This window comes from Dendrobium catenatum, unplaced genomic scaffold (assembly GCF_001605985.2).
Source record: "Dendrobium catenatum unplaced genomic scaffold, ASM160598v2 fragScaff_scaffold_121, whole genome shotgun sequence".
NCBI lineage: Eukaryota > Viridiplantae > Streptophyta > Magnoliopsida > Asparagales > Orchidaceae > Dendrobium > Dendrobium catenatum.
Genome location: NW_021318583.1, coordinates 415,875 through 436,350, shown reverse-complemented (window position 1 = coordinate 436,350; position 20,476 = coordinate 415,875). Strand labels below are relative to the sequence as shown.

The following is a 20,476-nucleotide window of genomic DNA, read 5'->3' as shown; positions in this document are numbered from 1 at the left end:
ATTTTTAAATGTCAGAATTTGAATATCTAAAATGATTTATATAAAATTTACATCGAAAACTGAACAATTGACATAATTACATTTATGTCCTTAGATATTTTATTATCCATTACTGAAATCCATTTCATTTTCTTCATTCCTCGAGAATAAGAGAATGAAATAGAAGAATTTTAGATAAATATTTTAAATTTCAATTATTCTTCATTCCTCGAAAACTGAACAATTGCTATAATTTTAATTATTCTACACATATTTACATAAATATTTTAAATTTCACTTAATATTTTTAAATTTTCTAATATGAGAATTTTAGATAAATATAAAAATTTGATTAATAATTATCAAAAGTTTAAAATGACATTTTATTGTATGCATACTTGTTATAGTGGATACATATCTGATGAAAAAGAACATTTCTGCATTTTCTTATAAATTTCAATAACTTTTATTTATATACAAATTTTATATGCATTAATATGATAGAACGAGCTGAACATTGAACATGGCTTCAGATATTTTTTATGTTATATATTCTATAAAATATTATAGAAACTATGTAGTAACTCATAAGTATAAGATTGACAAAACTTATTGATCATTATTCACTCGGTTACTGATAATTGCTCTTAAGATATATAGTTGTATTGGTATTTATTAAACATATGACCTATTATTATTTCATTGATTGTTACATGGATTTACAGCTATATGTTCATATTAATATTGATTAAATGATTACATGCATACTATTTCTAGTGTCTTGCATTGATTTCAGTTATACGTTATGATAAATTGCTGAGCTGTTAGCTCACTCTGTGGTTTTACATATTTTTAGGAAGACGTTAGGATCCACTAAAGTGAGGAAAGATCAATAATTCAATTTATTTTAGTTCTATATTTATTCTAATATTCTTTTATTATAGGAGCTTAGAAAGTTGAAATTAAAGTAAAGATTGATCTCCTCGCTTCTAGATTTGACCACCAAGACCGGGTTCAATCACTTCAAAAAAGTATGAAAGATGGAAGTTCGCCTCCAATCTTCTTCTTTCTTCTACTGTGTGACCATGCACCTGACCACATTCATCTGGGTAGTGTCTTCGTGTAACTCAAAGTCTTCCACATCGCTAGGTTCCTCTTTTGGGATTTGAGGCTAGTATGACATCTCATCCATTCCCTATGAATTTGGAATGAAGAGACAAGATGGGCAAGTAGTAAGTAGGTATTAAAATAGACAATTCTTTAAAAATTACACCCTATGGTATTACAATTGGTACATATCAAAACAAAAGTTATTAGGAGAACTGACTTAAAACTAGAGCTATAAAAATGATTGAGATGAGTAGAAATATGCAGTGTTAGAATTTGTTTTTTCTTGGTATTCATTCCAAGAATATGTATGATTTGATAGGAAAGAAAATTATATTGAGTGTAAATGATCCACTTGAAGTGAGTAATAAATAGAGTGTAGTAACCCCCATGAGTTCCAATAGCATGATGGAATTTGCCAGTCTAAAAACACAGTTGAATAGAGAAACATAAAGTAGGAAGACTAGGAGTAAGAAGATGAAACAATAGAAATATTTACAGATGTTCCACAAGTTAAATCCCCCATTATTCAAGGGAGCTATAGAGCCACAAGATGTAGAAGATTGGCTACAAAGGATATAGAATATATTTGTAGCATATTATGTCTAGAGGATAGGTAATTATCACTAGTACTATTTTTATTTGGAGAAATTGAAAGATGGTTGATATGTTAATAGCAGGAGAAATTTTAGAGAAAGATGAAAGAAAATATTATTTGGGTAGAGTTTATTATTGTCTTTAGAGACAAGTTTGTACCTTCATCTGCCTAACAGTAGATGTAGATGACATTCATGAGATTGGGGCAAGGGAATAGGATAGTGATGTATTATGAGGTTGAGTTTACTATATTGGTCAGGTATGCACCTTAACTAGTTAGTACTACTGAGGAAAAGTGCTAAAGATTTATGAGAGGATTGAAGAATGAGTTGTAGCATCCACTTGCACTACTTAAGATTCAAGAATTTTAGGAGTTAGTTTAGAGAGTATGACTTATAAAAAATCATTTGACTATTTCTCTGTTCAGATAAAATGTGAGTACGAAGAGGGAAGGTGAAGAGGTGACTAGAGGAGAGAATGCGGTGAGAAAAAAACAAGTTTACTAATGTTAGGAGATGACCTTTGGTACTAGTTGATAATGTATATGAATGTCCTAAATATGGGAGGAGACATGCATGATAGTATTATTTGATCACAAGATAGTTCTTCGGATATGGTCAGTATGGACTCATAATGATAGATTACATGTAGAGAAGATTTGGGGAGAGATCAGGGTCAAAAGACATATCAATTTAGATAAGCATATAGTTAGATACTTCCGCTGTCTAGAATGTCTAGCTAAGATTTTTCCATAGATGCGTGAGAGATAGAGGAGACTCACACAGTCACCAATGATAGCACCTCAAGTACAATTGAGGGTATATAATTTAAACTAGTAGGAATTGAGATGTAATCCAAAGAGGTTCACTTGTATAAGTTCTCTTTTGAATAACATTATTTTGATTGAAATGCCTTAAAATTTATTGATTTACATTCATGTGATTCAATGATTGACATGAACAAATGATTTGATTTGATTGATAAGTGATATGATTGGTGATTAATATAATGATATATGTGATTAGTGATTAGTGTACTGTAGTGAGAAATATTAAGGGAAATGTTTTACTAAGGTAGGGAGATTGTAATAGCCCATATTTTGATCAAATTAACTAATTTTATAGAAATTATTATAAGTTTAATTTAGAAATCATCTTCACCATAACATAGCTATTAATATACTTTAATTATAATAATTTTCTCCTAATTTTATGAGTAGTATAAAAATTTGACACATGTTAGAAAAGTATATTTTCTTGGACTGTTAGGTATCCATTTTCCAAACAAATTTCACCAAAGTCATCTAAACATATCGTGATATTTTATAAATTTTTTCTAGAATTTTATGGCTCTGGATTTGAAGATATAAAAGGTTTATGTGATAATTACATTTATGTCCTTAAGATCTTTTATTATAGAATATTTTTATCCATCATAGAAATCCATAAAATCTATTTTAATTTTGTTTACTTCATTCCTCAATCTAGAGAGCACTAGATAGGGAAATAAAAGAAAAAAGAGAGGACAGAGAAAAGAAAATCTTGGGTTTGGAGGTCATAGAGCAATTTACGTCAATCGGTCCAATTGAGAAATTTGCTCATCTCGTGGTAAGCTATCGTTACCTGACCTTTTATTTTAATTATTTTATAGTTTTGTAATTAATGAATTTTAATTTTTTTCAAAACTTACAAAAATTGTGATACCTTGATTTTATCAAACTTTAATAGTGTAATTTTTAGTGTTTTATGGTTTTAATCATTCTACACATATTAATATAAATATATTAAATTTTTAGCCTGTATTTTTATATTTTTGGAGAAATTTTCTAATTTGAAAATTTTAAATAAATATTATAATTAGATAAATAATTATCAAAATCTCATATTATAAGTCTATGACATGCATACTTATTACAGTGGGTATATACATGATGAAAAGGGCATTTATATATTTTATTATAAATTTTATTAATTTTAATTCATATACAAATTTTACATGAATTTTTATGATGCAGTGAACTAAATATTGAGTGTGGGATCAGATGTTTATTATGTTATAGGTACTGTCAAATATTTGTATGTAAGAAATGCTAGCCAAAAATGATTGACTAATTCGGGTTGGCTAAAGGCATGTTACTTTATATAGGAGGGTGGGCCGAAAGGCTTTCCTTTAGAATAATATTTATGGTACAATTCTAAATAATATGAAAAGGGAGGCTTAATGAGATAGATTGATATGATATGATATACAGACAGGTGCAAAGTGATGACTTTTTATCCCGACCTAATTAAATGATTAGTGATATGACTGATTCATAGAAATAAGACTGGATACAAGAAAAACACCACAAATAACTTGATGTCCTATCTTTCGTATAATGCTTACATACATATATGACAGGAATATATATATATATATATAATAATAATAATAATAATAATAATAATAATAATAATAAATTGTAACTGACATGACATGATTATTTACATAAGACGTAGACTACTGATGAAACCAATACAATAACATAAATATATTGAATCATATAATGTACATGTGTATCACATGATACACATGTACATCATAGATATTGTACGATAGACATATGATAATGATAGATATATTGATGTAATAAAATATTATATAAACTATATTGTAATTATAGGGTATAACACTGATAAAACTTACTAGTCATTGTTCACTATGTTACTAATCACTACACTTAAGATATATAATTATATTAATATTTACTTATCATTTGACTTGTTATTATTTCATTGATTGTAACAAGTGTTTATAATTATATATTCATATTGATATTGATTAAAAGATTACAAGCATACTATTTCTAGTGCCTTGCTTTTATTTCAGTTACAGGTTCTTGCAACCTACTGAGCTATTAGCTAACTCTGTGGATTTACATATTTTTAGAAAGGGGTCAGGATCTAGTAGAGTGAGGTAAGATCAGGAATTCAAGTTTTATTTTATTTTTGAATTTTCTCTAGTTTTATTCTTTTGTAGTTAGTGCTTAAAAATCTAAAATAAATGTAATGATTGATCTCTTGGCTTTTATACATGAATTTTGAGGGATTAATATAATTTAATATTTTAAAAATATTTTTTTAGTTTCTTCCACTAGATTAATTTATTTTGATGATATCACAGAAGCTCTAATTAGTTTATTTAAAGATTAAAATAGGTAATTCTTCAAAAACATTGACTATAGATGTTACGCCATTTTTTTTATGATAATCAGATAATATTAATTAATAGAAATTTAAAATCAAACCCTATATAACTAAACATATTGTATGATAATTTTCGTCTTGAATGATCTATTATTTTAAAATAAAGTGCCAATTCTATGCTACTTTCTAAAAAGGGTTAATTTAAATTTGTATTAATTGTATTGTATTAACTCGTTCGTATTGTACAAAGTTTTAATATCTTAATAGTTATTTATTTGTTTTAGGACTTGAAATTAAAGAGTTGAATCAAAGACAATTGCATACAATATGATCTCTATTGTATAATCCAAATAAAATGATAGATTATTTGGATGATCTTTATTCAACAAGACAATCCAATATCATAAGTAAAAAACTTGATCTGATTGTACTATATGATACATATCATATATGTTGATCAAATACATATCCATTAATGGGGATTAAGCTTGAATGAACTAATCATGTAGTATGAATAATGGATCATATTGATCAATTATGTTTACAATTTTACAAATATGCCTTTTCAGGATTTATTTTTGAGCCCTCATATAAATTGCTAACCTTACGATTTTGATTTGATCTTTTACCCAATTTTTTTAGAGAAATCTGTTGGAGAATGGAGTTCTTTTGTTAGAGGACATTATTTATTGAGAGGAGAGTGGGAGAGAGAGAGATTGGAGAGAACATGTGAGAGATTTCTTGGGAGTGTCCTAGAGATATTTTCATGAGAACTATACAAGGTTATTTTTCTAAATTTATATCATTATCCTCTAAGTTTTTGTAATAAGATCTAATGAAAAGGGCTTTAAGTGTTTTGGGGTAAGACCCTCTAGGTCTAGCCTAAGAGGATTAGGAGTTGGAGGTTTTGGTAGACTAGTAGTGTAAAAAAGTTTTCTCCACTATCCTATGAAGGATGAGAGCTTCTCCACCTTGCTAGGAGCACAAGGAGAGAGATAGTAAAATTCTTGATGAAGAAGATCATGGGGAGCGGGTGTAGGTCAAATTGATCAAACCACTATAAAAAACTTGGTTTCACATTATTTTTTGTTTTACTCTATTTTTATTTTTTTATAATCTTATATCTTGTATAGTTTTATTTCAATCATTGTTGATCTTATTCAAATGCTAAGAAAAATATTTTGAAAATTATGGCAACTTATTTTCTATTAAAAATAGATTTTTTTTTTTTTTAATTTTTGTTCTATGTCAAAGTTTTTCTGAATTAAGAAAGGGGAAACATATTTTGGTTTCTTATTTTATGAAGACTTTTGCTAACAACTCGATTTCCTCTGATAGGCCAGCACTTTCAATGGATTGGTAAATTATTTAGTGGCTTTTTTCAAGCAAGTTGGCAGGATTCTTGGAAATTGAAGATTGTTTTTTTTTTTTAATTTGATTTAGTTATTTGTTTGTATTAAGATTGAATCAAAGTCAATGTGTTGGGAAATAATAATTATTGAATCAAATTAAAGTTAAATTTAGCCAAACTCAAATCAAACCCAAAACTCTATATCTCTTCTCAAATGAAATGCCTACTCATAAATATATGTCGTGTTTCATGATGGGAACTATATAAAACAATTCTCAAGTATGCAAAGAATAAGACAAAGCATATGTTATTTTCATTCTCTATTATTTATTTTAATTTTACTTCTCATAATAATAACAAGTAATCATCTCTTTCTTTAATAGCAGATTCATCATTTCAAATTTAAGAATATCTTAGAACTTTTTTTTTAATTTCATTGTTAGAAATTTAAGTGATTGGTCCATTTTCTAGGCTAATATAAAAACAGGATAAATATATCAAAGAGTTAACTATGTAAGAAATTAATTAAATTTTGGATCCTAAAAATATTTTTGTAATCATAGAATTAATCTCATTATTTATCACATATAAACAATCATTCATCAAAATGCAAAAATTCACATTCCTTCTGCTATTCATTTTTTTTTCATTTATCAATATTCACACACTTCTAAACTCTTTCAATTTCTAAATTGCTCGTTTTCGGAGTTTGAGGGCTTAGGGACTCAATATCTTATATTTTTCATCAGCTTTCCACTCTTTTTATTATCTGTCCATCACATAGAAATATTAAAAAAATTGGAAAGTTTTATAACTTGTTTAACAATTTTACATGGTGGGAAAATGTATGGATAAAAACTTCATTTATTCAAAATTCAAAAAAAAAAAAAATCTCCCATTTTTAGTCTAAACATTCCATCATGACTGCATGAAAAAAAATAATTATGGATCACGATAATAGGTTCTCTAAAAATGAGTATTATCTCCAATAGGGTTGTCAAAACCGGGTCAGGGGTCGAGTTCGAGTCCAACCCGAAATTGACCCAACACTGTTCAACCCTACCCATTTTTACAAACGGGTCGGTTTTACGGAAACCGAACCTGACCCGCTTCGAGTCCGGGTCAACCTGAACCCGACCCGATTCGGGTATATTTTATTAAATTTTTTTATTTAATTCAATTTATTTAAATCTAAATCAAATTAAGGTAAGATTTACTTCAATTAATTTAAAATAAATCAAGATTAATTTAATTTGGGTAATAATGTTTATAATTTTGTGAAATATCATTTACTTATTTCATAAAAATCCATTAAAACCCTCATAAATTAATTAAAAACGAGTCAAACCGGGTTGATTTCGGGTTTCCGGGTCAACCTAAACCCGACCCGATTTTACAAACGGGTCGAAATCCCTAACCCGAACCCGAAAATTTTGGGTCGAATTCGAGTCGGGTCAAATATTGACACCCCTAATCTCCAAGTATCACAATAAAAATATATGTTATACATATACCCCTACAACTTTGTGAATAAACCTCACATTTATTTTATATTGCACTTTAATAATATTTATTATATAAATACATATTTATACAAAGTACATAAATATGAATAACATTCTAGTCATAAAAGAGGTGTTATAATATTCAATCGTACAACAAAATCACCAAGATCCATGTGGTCAACATGATCCCTAAACATATGTGGTGCAATGCTTTTAATAATAGGATCAACTATCATCAAATCAATGCTCACATGCTCAAAAACCATTATGTTCTTCTTGACATATTCTCCTATGTCTAAATATCAAATGTTGATGAACTTGTTTCAAGACTAAAGTTGAATTATTGTGATCATCCTAATTGGCCTATATATAGAATCCACAAGTCTAAGCCCATAAATAACTCTTTAACTACACACCATGCAAGATAGCCTAAAAAAACAAAAACAAGACCTCTATAGTGGAAGTAGCCATCATAGTTTGCATGACTCAACTCCACCAGCAAACATGTAATTATGCCCAGAAGTCAATTTTTTCATAATCAACATGCATTACTAGCAAAGTCATAATTAGAGTAGACATTCATCTACATCTATAAATTCACTTATTCATAAGTATATAGTCCTTGGTGCCAAATACCTCATCACCTTCTTTGCAATTTTCAAGTATATGTTAGGACTTCTATAGACTCGAGCATACATCAAGCTACCAATAGTTGAAGCATATGAAATAATTCTCATTTTCTCTATTTTAAAGTCACTTTTTGATCATTGATTTAAATAAAAAAATTTATCACATATTATAATTGGAACTAACACTGGTAAATATTCTTTCATTCTAAATCTATCAAAGAAATTGTTGAAGCAAGTCTCTTGTGATAAACATAAAATACATGAACTCTCTCTCTCTCTCTCTCTCTCTCTCTCTCTCTCTCTCTCTCTCTCTCTCTCTCTCTCTCTCATTCATATTAAAATTTTGAGAGAGAAATTATATATGTCACTTTATACAACATTGATTCAAAGTAAAATATGATCTATAATGTTGACAAATTTAAATTAAGAAACCACATCATGAAATTTTAAATATCATAGACTATATCTCAAGCTTGAAATGTAATTGCTCACCTTCATTACGGAAGAATTATTTTAATTATTTCATATAAAACTCCTCCTCTAGGTGTCCATTAAAAAAATATAGTTTTCACATCCATTTGATACTACTCTAAGTCAAAATGTGCAACAAGTGAAGTAATAATTCTAAAAGAATATTTCTTAGATTCATAAATAAGCAATTGATTCCCCCTTCTTGGGTGAACTTGTTAGCAAAAAGTCTTAGTTCATATATTTTTATGTTTCCCATTGAGTCTTTCTTTACCTTCTTGACCCATTTTTCTTTGGCACCACATCACAACTCAATAAGATCCCATACTCTACTTGTGTCATAGAATTTATCTCATTTTCATAGTACCATATCATAAATTAGATTCCTTACAACTCATTTCTTGTGAAAATATTTTAGGATCACCCTAAGCTATAATGTTATAGTCCAACTCTTAAAAATACAAAGTGTAGTCACTAGGAATTATTGGTCTTCTTTCTATAGTGGATTTCCTTAATAATATAATCACATCCTTTTATAAAAATGGTTGTTTAGCACTATTTGATAACTAATGAATAGCTGGATCTACTAGTTTATTATTAATAACTTAAGGATTCTCAATTATTGGATATTTAAAATCTGTTTGGACTAGAGAAGTGTTATGGATAATATTTATTCTGTCATAAGTATTAAGTCAGTGAAATAAAAAGTAGCAAATATTCCATTTATTAACCACTTGATTATATTTATGCAGATATGTACCAAACTCTAGTTCTTTAACATAGAATAGTGTTTATTTATAAAACATCTTTTAGTGTCATCTTAAATATGCATCACATCATGAGTAATATTATGCGGTACATTAATATAAAAACACAATCAAACAAAGCATTATACTCAATAAGTTTAGATTTTTAATATAGATATGTCACCAAAAAACATCTTGATTGAGCACGAATTTCAAGGTATATTCATGTTGGAAAACTCTAAGATTAAAATCCAAAACATTCAAACTCTAATTTTAATAAACTTATAATCAAAGTGGACGTCTTGATGAGACAAATCCAATGACACCAACGTCTTTCCAATCCAAGCTCAAATGGGGCTAAATCAAGGGATTGAAACATATTTAAATGTTTTAAGACATTAATTGAATGACCAAATGATCTCTAAATATGACATACTTATGTTTGAATCAAATAGTTATTGAGAAAAATAAAATGAGTCTAGATAGCTTAATTCTGACATCACTAAGGCACATAAATGTTGGATGAACAGTCCATTAACAATGGTATGAACATGGATCGTATGATGGAGCACTTCAAATTGGCTCCATATCTTCTCCATATTTATTGGGCATACCACTCCCAAAAACCTGTAAATTGGGCCCCTCTCCTTACATGAAAGGGAGATTAGACTCTTGGCTAGAGATTTAAGAGAGCTCAAAGGTTTAAAGAATCTCAAAGCTCCACCCAAGAACCATCATCGGTGAACCCTTATTGTACGATCACAACTATCGAACGTTCATCAGTTAATTATCATCGAAAGTCCACCTGGCCCTCATCATTGGACCTCCACTTGACCATCACCTTCAAACATCCATCCAGCCACTAGTATCGGGCCTCCACTCCGCCATGGCCATCTGACATCCCCTTGGCCACCGTCATCACCAGATCTCCATCTGGCAGCTAGCACTGGACATTCACCGATTAAGCATTACTGTCAATCTGTCACCTAACTGTCACAAACAATTTTTTATCTCGCTACCACAGTCCTCAAGCCACCATCACCCACCGACTACAATCCTTGAACCTAATGTATTAATGATTACAAATATTATTTGTTAGATCATCTATGATTCTCTATATTATATATGCAGTTTTCTTTTCATGATACTAGTGTTTCAAGTAGAATAGAAGAAGCTACTTAATGCATCAAGCCTAATCAAAATGGGAAAATGAAGAATGAGAGTATCAAAAGTAAATTATCGAGTCTATAATTTTTTTTCTTGAGTCAGTCTGCATTAGGTGTATGTTGTGTAACTATTTATATCCATTTTGTCTTCGAGCACTTGCATAGCCTTATTGCACATTTTGTGGGTCAGTCCGTTTTCCTACATGTTGCACCGTTATGTTTGATGAAAGGTTAAGCGGCACATTTTACCTCGATTCTTCGTCGACCTTAGGATTTATTTTTTTATCACAAATTATCAGTTATTATGTTTTAAATTATATGTGATTAGGTCAATGTTGATTTGATTAGTATTGAATTATTGCATTAGAACCTTTTGTATGCTTCTTCATTTCATACATAAAATCTTTTGATCGGGACTTCAAATTGTGAAACAAATTTTACTATTGCATTCAGCTCATTGAAACGGATCAAATGAGTCTATTCATGCTTGAATCATACATCATTTGATATATGTGTCGAGGAGAGAGAATGTAAGGAGCTTTTTCTTAATAAATTCAATAATCAAAATGAATTAAAAAAATAAAATTTATTGTTTATATATATATATATATATATCTTGTATTCTTTAGAAAGAAGAAGGAATCAGGAGCTTATTTGCTCATTTCCTCATATGTAAATCAAGTAACAATGAACTAATTTATTTTTAAAAAAAATTAGCAATGAACTAAGTAATGAAGATAGAAATGATTAATATTGTTCTTTCTAAAAAAACATTAATGCTGAAATTTAAAATTTGCTAAAATGAAATTTGTTGGAATGCTCTTTTTTAAAATAAAATTTGCTGAAATAAAATGTTCTGAAATGTTTTTCGCTGAAATAAAATTTACTGAAATATTATTTTCTGAAATAAAATTTGTTGAAATGTTATTTGCTAAAATAAAATTTGCGAAAATTTTTTATTTCCATGGATTTTTCTTGCAAGAATAAAATAAGAAATGCTGAAATTTCTCTTTTATAATTTGTTTACATGAGAATATAAGCAATAAAATTGAACACTTCTATGAGTTTATCTTACATGAGAGAATGATGATTTTGATTTTTATATGATTCTATCTTTCCTTAGAATGATGAGGAAAATAATTCTATGCTTGTGTGATTTTATTTCATATAAAAGAGAAAGATAAATATGGATTTATACTATTTAATTTATTCTAATGAGTTTAAGTAAAAGAAAATCAACAATTGGGAGGAAAAGAATCTCTCAAATGTGATGTACATAATTTCAATAATTTCATTTTAGTTAATAATTCTTTTCATTTTGTCAAACTCTATATCAATAAAGGTGATAGAGTATTCTTTAAAGCCATGCAATCAATTATGTTGAATAATTTATGCTCATGCTTCTTTTATATTGTATGTCTCTATATTTAGTGTTGAAGGCTCATCAAAATTATGGGAAGGTTAATATATATGTTTGAATTGTGATATTAATATATTCAATGCAAATGTAGATAGCATGTGTAAAGTCTCATGACTAATCTCGTATATTTATTTATTTAATAGAAGTTAGTAATTGGAATTCTACATTCACATAAGTGAGTTTGTATGCTAATCAAAATAAAGAATACTCCTGATACGGCATCACAAATTTATCTTGATCGGGCACGAATCTCGAGGCAAAAAACTAGTTGGAAACTTCAAAAATTAAATATGAAAGCACCAGAACTCCGATTTCAGCGAGCCTACAGTCAAACTAAGTTTCTCGGAAATACGAACCTAACGACACCAAGTTCAACCCAATCCGAGCCCAAATGAGCCCGAATCAAGGACCCGAAGCGCTGTTGGAAGGTTCAAACCAAAATTTGAGTTACCAAACATTCTCCGATTTTAACGAGTTAATACTCAAATCGAGAGGCTCGACGAGACGAATCCAACGAGCTCAAGATCGCTGAATTCCGACATCATTAAGGCCTCCAAATGTCCAACGAATGGTGCACGATCGAAGGGTTCAATATCGGCCGTCCATTCAAACCACTTCCTATTCGCCCATGATCTCACACCTATTTACGAGCCATGCCACTCCAGAAAAACTATAAATAGAACCCTCATTCTTCACAAAGGGGACTCAAGTGAAGAGAGAGAAGAAGAAGAGAAGAAGAAGGAAAAGGAGAAAAGGTGAATCCTCTCCTCCTCAACCACCGCCGGAGCTCTTCCCGCTGCTGAATGCGCCAGAAGTCTGCCGGATTTTTGGGAAACGACGGGATTTTGCAAAACTTTGTAAATTTGCTTTAAGTTGTAATATGATCGTCCCGATTTGTGGGATGAATCAGTTTCTTGTAATTTACAAAAACACTAGTGAAATTTTACAACTGGGCGAGGCCCCGTGGTTTTTTCTCTTTTTGGGTTTTCCACGTATAAATCCAGGTGTTCTTTCATTTTCATGTTTGTGTGTTAAATATACGTGCAACGCTCGGACGCGAATTTACAAACTCTACCGCCGCGTATTTTCTAGCACGCAACAGTTTGACGCCGTCTATGGGAAACACTATCCCACAACTTCAAGTATTGCTACGATGGTTAACAGGGGCAGCAGTCGTATAGTTGGAGCTTCTCGCTCCAACTCTTGTCAGTCCAAAAATCCATCTATTAACCATAGATGACCAATGTCAACATCTTTGCATCATGGGGGGCAGAATGCTGCCGGAGAAGGGACCTCGGGACCTTCTTTGGAAGAAAGAATCCGAAAAATAGAAGAATCTCAGAACGAGAACCTTCAACTCCTGCGAGAGAATCGACAACCGGCATTGGCACAATAGGAGGAAGTTTTAGTCCCTCAGAATTCACCACGGGTTGAGGATGTCCAATTTGAACATCTTCAAGCAGTTGTTCATCTCCCTCCACATAGAAGATTTTCTCAGTCTCGACAGGATAATGAACTTGTCGATACGGCAAGTTCTACACATCCTCCACCCTCAATTCGGCAGCCTCACATCCTCCCAGATCTCCCTGAAGACTCTGCTCAACCACATGTTGTGGAGCTCCCTCACGATGCCCTGCATCACGAACTGCGAAGGTTGGTAAGGGAAGAATTCCCCCAAGGGGATGCGAGACAAACCCTTCGTCAGAGAGACTTCCAGGAATGATCACCTTTAACTGAGGCTATACTACAGCACCCTATTCCGGCTAGATTTAAACTACCCAGCATTGAGTCTTACGACGGAACGTCAGACCCGTACGAGTATATCAACAACTACATAACCATTATGCACATTCAACGAGCCTCAGACGCTCTCCTCTGCCGAGTCTTTCCTACCACCCTCAAAGGATAGGCTCGCACAAGGTTCTACTTGCTTCCGTCGGGAACAATCCCCACGTTTGTAAAATTGGCAAAAGCTTTTGTCAAGCAATTCGTAGCCAACTGAAGAATTGCAAAGGATTCTTCTCATCTCTCCGGGATCAGCCAAAATGAAGGAGAATCTTTAAAGGAGTATTTTCAGTGATTGTCCACTAAATCTCGACAAATCTCAGGAGTAGATCCTGAACTGTTGAGAGGAATCTTCCTTGGAGGCCTTCACCCTAGCCCCTTCTATTCGGCACTTAAGCGCGACACTATTACTTCATACGCCGATTTAATTCACCAGGTAGAAGCTCAAATCTCGGTAGATGAGACTATAAACGCCCATAGGAAACAGTTTGAACAATCTACTGGAAAACGCAAGGGCGCACCAGGAACGAATAATTCTTCCTCGCAACGAAAGAAGCAAGGGAAGAATAATCTACCTTCGATTCCTCCATTGCCACGACGAGAACCTCGACAGGAGAAAGAGTACACTCCTCTCAATACGTCTCAAGCAAATGTGTTAATGGCTGTTCGAGATCAAGATACGGTAAAGTGACCACATCCCTTGAAGCCGAACACAGGAAATCAGGACCAATACTGTCATTTCCATTGTAGTCGTGGCCACACTACAGAAGCCTGTAGACAACTGAAGGAGGAAATTGAAAGGCTTACCCGTCAAGGCTATCTTCGTCAGTTTATTTGAGATTCACCTACCCGAGAGGAAACTCATCCCATTGGGGGGCAAGATCGACAACAGAGGCCACCAGTACATAATCGAATAGCAGTTAGGGAAATTGAAACAATAGCTGGAGGCCCTTTGCTATCCCATAAAGTCTTTTTGGCTGTGGACGAAATTCCAACTCTAAAGAAAGCTCGTGTAGATCACACCATCACCTTTGATGATTCCGATTTGGAGGGAGTAAAAACCCCTCACCAAGATCATCTTGTTGTCAGTGTAGGCATAGGTGACCCATGCTACAATGTTAAGAGAATTCTCGTAGATAATGGTAGTTATGTAGATATCTTGTTTTACTATACCTTCCTCAATTTGGGTCTCGCCAGAGAGAAGCTTCAACCAGCAGAAGGTCCTTTATACGGATTTGATAATCGACCTGTGCGAGTAGAAGGGATAATCAGTCTCCCAGTCGTACTTGGAGAATTCCCCCGACAATCTACACACTTTGTCCAATTCGTCGTTTTAAAGTCCGAATCGACTTACAACGCTAACTTTGGGAGGTCACTCCAGTCAATTTTTGGGATTGTCACCTCTATCCCTCACCTAAAGCTGAAGTTCCACACTCCTACAGAAGTTAGTGTGGTGTGCAAAGATCAACAAAAAGCACAAACCTGCTATCTCATGCAGGTCAAAACACGCCTGACTCATACTCTAAACATTGAGGATTTTGATCTTCAGAACGAAGACATACCTCAGAGAGCCTCTCCAGTATAAGAACTCATCACTGTATCTATCTCTGAAGAACATCCTCTAAAGATGGCGCAAATTGGGTCACTTCTCTAAGAAGACGAGAAGAAAATATTCACAGATTTTCTATGAGAAAACCAGGATATTTTTGCATGGAGTCCAGCAGATATGCCCGGGATTGACCCTGAAGTAATTGTACATTCCCTTAAGGTCAATCCGGCGAACAAACTAATCATCCAGAAGAAATAGAATTTTGCACCAAATCATCAGCAAGCGATCGAACAAGATGTGGACAAACTCCTGAAAGCCGGATTCATACGAGAAGTGCATTATCCTACTTGGTTGGCAAATGTTGTCTTGCTTAGAAAGGGGAGCGGTGCATGGAGAATGTGTATAGAATTCACATATCTCAATAAAGCCTACCCAAAAGACAGCTTTCATCTTCCACGTATCGATCAGTTAGTCGATACCACTTCTAGGAATCAAATGTTGAGTTTAATGGTCGCCTACTCTGGTTACAACCAGATCAAGATGAATCTGACGGATGAAGAAGCAACAACATTCCAAACAGACAAAGGGTTGTATTATTATCGGGTGATGCCATTCAGGCTCAAGAATGCTGGAGCAACTTACCAACGTCTCATGAATAAGGTTTTCAAAACCCTTATTGGATGTAATATGGAGGTGTACGTCGACGACATGTTGGTAAAAAGTCTCGAAAAATCTCAACATATCTCCGACTTGGAGCAGTACTTCCATCTGTTGAGACGTTACAATATGCGACTCAACCTTGCCAAATGCGCCTTCGGAGCTGCTTCTGGAAAATTTCTAGGTTTTATGGTAACCCACAGAGGATTGAAGCCAATCCCGAAAAGATCAAGGTATTAAGAGATATGGTGCCCCCGAGGAACATCAAGGAAGTCTAAAGGCTGAATGGGAGAATTGCAGCATTGTCTCATTTCCTGTCACGCTCAGGAGACAAATATCTGCCTTTCTTCAAAATACTCAGAGGCGCCTGCAACTCTAGGTTCCAATGGACAGACAAATGCCAAGAAGCCTTCGAACAACTACGAAAGTATTTGGCTTCCCCGCCGCTACTTTCTAAACCAACGCCTGGAGAAAAGTTGTATTTATACATATCTGTTTCGGCCCAAGCCATCAGTTCGGTCTTGGTGCGAGAAGAGAATGCTGTACAACGCCCCATCTACTATGTCAGTAAAATCCTATCTAAAACATAGGGACGTTATCCCTTAGCGGATAAGACAGCATTGGCACTAGTCTATTCTACCAAAAAACTACGCCCCTACTTTCAAGCACACTCAATTGGAGTTTATACAAATCTGCCGCTGAAAAATATTCTGCAAAAACCAAAAGCATCGGGTAGGCTCGTCAAGTGGTCTGTAGAACTGGGAGAATTTGACATTCACTACTTGCCTAGACCCGATATCAAATCTCAAGCACTTGCAGATTTCGTGGTTGAATGCACCGTCCCAGTGTCCGATATTCAACCAGGTACTTTGCCTTCTCCTCCGCGTTGGACGTTGTATGTTGATGGATCCTCTGGATGTTCTGGCGTGGGGGCTGGAATTCTGTTAATATCCATGCAAGGGACTACTCTTGAGTATGGGCTCCGACTCAAGTTCCCGGCAATAAACAACATGGTAGAGTACGATGCCCTTATCGTTGAACTAAGACTAGCAGTCGATTGTGAGGTGCAAAATCTAATAATCCACACTGATTCACAACTAGTCGCTTCTCAGATGGAAGGAGAATTTGATATCCACAATCCGCAACTAGCCCAATATTGCAAATTTGTGAAACTACTTTTGGCCCGAATAGGAGAATATCAAATTGACATGTTCTCCGAGAGCAAAATTCAAGAGCAGATGCTCTTTCAAAACTTGCAACATCGACGACGAGAGACATCTACAAGAGAAAATGTGTTGAGGATATCCATTTTCCAAGTATCCAGGGTCCATGGGTTATACAATCGATCGATGAAACAAGGGAGGAGTCTTAGATCAATCCCATCTTATCTTTCTTACAAGATGGGGTACTTCCTGAAGAACCCATGGCTGCAACGAGACTTCGAAGACGAGTAGCAAATTTCACCATCATTGGTGATGAGTTGTATAAGCGCGCTTTCACCGGGCCATATCTGAAGTGTCTCCCACCTTCAGAAGCTGATTATGCACTCCGAGAAGTTCATTCAGGAGTATGTGGCGAGCATCTAAGAGGAAGAGATTTGGCTTATAAAATCATGAAGTAAGGGTTTTATTGGCATACAGTGAAACAGGATGCACTTAAGTTTACACGAAAGTGCGAGAATTGCCAATTACATTCCAATCGCACCCATACTCCAGCTCTGGAACTTACATCGTTTCAAAGCCCCTGGACTTTCGCCTAGTGGGGAATTGATATAATGGGACCCTTCCCAATAGCCACAGGACAACGAAAATTCATCATCCTGGCTGTAGATTACTTCACGAAATGGGTGGAAGCAGAGCCCTTGGCAAAAATTACTGAAGCAAATGCCAAACAATTCTTATGAAAGAATATAATTTGTCGCTTCGGTATTCCAGGAAAGGTCATCACCGACAACGGAACTCAATTTACTGGAAAAATCTTTACATCTTTTTGTAAAGATTTTCACATTCAACTCGTCCACACGGCTGTCGCCCATCCTCAAGAAAATGGGTAAACGGAGGTTACAAATCAAATAATTTTGAAAGGGCTGAAGACAAGCCTAGGGAAGGCTGGGGGGCAATGGGTTGAAGAACTCCCAAATGTCATCTGGGCTTACCGTACCACGGCCAGGACTCCTATAGGAGAAACTCCGTTCAACCTCTATTTTGGTACAGAAGCAGTCATACCAATGGATATTGGAGTCCCAAGCAACAGAGTTCAGACTTTTGACTTCAATAACAACGAGGAGAAACTCAGGACAAATCTAGATCTCCTCCCTGAAGCAAGGGATGAAGCCTCACTCAGGGTCGCTGCTTACCATCAACGGATCGCTCGTCACTACAATCGAAGAATAAAACCTTGAACTATTTCCATTGGGGATTTAGTTCTGTGAAGCATCGAAGCTGCTGGAAAAGGCCCTCAACGCAATAAGCTCTCCCCCTATGGGAAGGTCCTTACTTGGTGGCGGCTATGGTCAAGCTTGGGACCTTCAAATTGAAAGATGCGAACGAAAAGATGCTTCCACAAACTTGGAATGTGGGCAACCTTCGCAAGTACTATCAGTAGGAGTTCATGCTATTATCTGTTTAATGTGATGTCGTTCGTGATGTTTGTTTTGCTTTGTAGTCATACTTTATATCTTTTAAGTTTCTTGTACACTCTTTGTATGTTGATTGTAAAAGAACACTCCTTTTTTGTATCCCTAAGTTTAGTAGAGAATTGTCGTACTGTTTTATATAATACAGTAATGTGATGTTTGCTTTATCATTGTATTGTCTCTTCTATTCCTATGATTCGAGAAATACGCAACTAATGTTGTATCTCAATCAATAGGCGACTAACCCCAGGGGGGTCTAGTCCGACCTCTTTCACACAGGTTAAAATCATTAAGCAAGTGCTTTGATTAACAACCTCGGATAGGTCAGAGTGTCCTAAAGCGGATGTCTCACGCATTCGTGCAAGTCAAAAAGACTACCTTAACATTTGAGTTAACATATATGAAAAAGAAAAATGTCTTTTTTATATATATAAAACCCACAAACATCAAGTACATCGTCAAAAAATAACAACACACGAACAGCAAGAACATATGCACAATCACCGCAACAAAAATAGAAGTAACACAAAAGCATCAAAATAATTCTACAGAATCTCAAGATCATCATCGTTGTCCTCTTCCAACGAGAAGATCTTTTGCAAATCACTCTCCAATTCTTCACCGCCAGAATCTAGAGAAGGTTCACCAGAAGCCTGGCTCTGAGTAAACCCGTCGATCTCCCCTCCGTTCTTGCGTTGCACTGCACGAATGCCCTTTATGAAGCCTTTAATGAAGCCATCTTGCATAAGCTCTACCTCTAGAGCCTTCACCTCTACATCACAAAAATAATCGCGAGCTTCCTGGACTTGATCCTCGATAAAAATATTAAAAGCGTAAGATTTTTTGAACTCTTCTACGGCTGCAGACGGTGATAGTTGAGCTACCATCTCTGACAACTTGTTCAGGAGCTTCTTATTCTTAGCCTCAAGGATTCGCATATTTTTCAGTTGTTAGTTATTTGTTGCCTCTACCTCCACCAACTGTATATGCAAACGATCCATCCGCTCATTCTGGAAAGAGGCTGGAGCGATCTTGTTTGCAAATTATGTTATGCATTGATCGAGTTAACTCTCCACCGTCTCCACCTCCTTCACTCTGCCGTCGTATTTCTTCTTGTATTCTCCCTGAAGCTATTTGACCTTCACGAATTCATCGTTCCAGTCATCCAAGATTTTGTTCACCTCAAGGAACTGTTCAAAAAAGAATCAACAAGTAAAAAGTATATCCTTGAAATTAGGCACAAATACAATGGAAATAGAGAGAATGTGAACTCACAAACTGTTCGGCTCGTCGACGACCAGTGCACCTATGTTTCAGAACATCCTCTGGAATATATATCCTGAACGGAGAAAAACGGGGACCCTTGCCAGTAATTGACATCATTTCGTCTGACTTCTTCTTCTTAAGTGCCTGTGAATCTCCCTCACCCTCAGGTCGCTTGGATTGAGTTTTTTGGGCCTCCGAGACTTTTGCATATATCTTCAACTTCTGTGCATGCGACCTGCCAGCATGCATGGATAGTCCCACCTTAAATAAATATTCCTCGTCTATACATCTGCTCAGAGAGCGCATTTCATAACGAAGAGCTTCAATATCAGGAAGCTTCAACATACTCAACAAGTCTTCCGCTCCGATATGAAGGGGGATAGGTAGCTCCTTCAACTTTCCCCATCGTTCTGCACAAAGAAAAAATTACT

At 34.3% G+C, this 20,476-nt stretch overlaps 1 protein-coding gene across 1 annotated transcript in view; it reads right to left on the bottom strand.

The window, feature by feature from the left end:
* The window catches only part of LOC114580447, a 69,419-nt gene extending 55,881 nt beyond the window's left edge, over nucleotides 1-13,538 (bottom strand). The window contains exon 1 of the mRNA XM_028697982.1: nucleotides 13,447-13,538. Within this exon, the coding sequence (XP_028553815.1) occupies nucleotides 13,447-13,538 (92 nt within the window). The remainder of the gene's footprint in view (nucleotides 1-13,446) is intronic.
* Nucleotides 13,539-20,476: the final 6,938 nt, after the last annotated feature.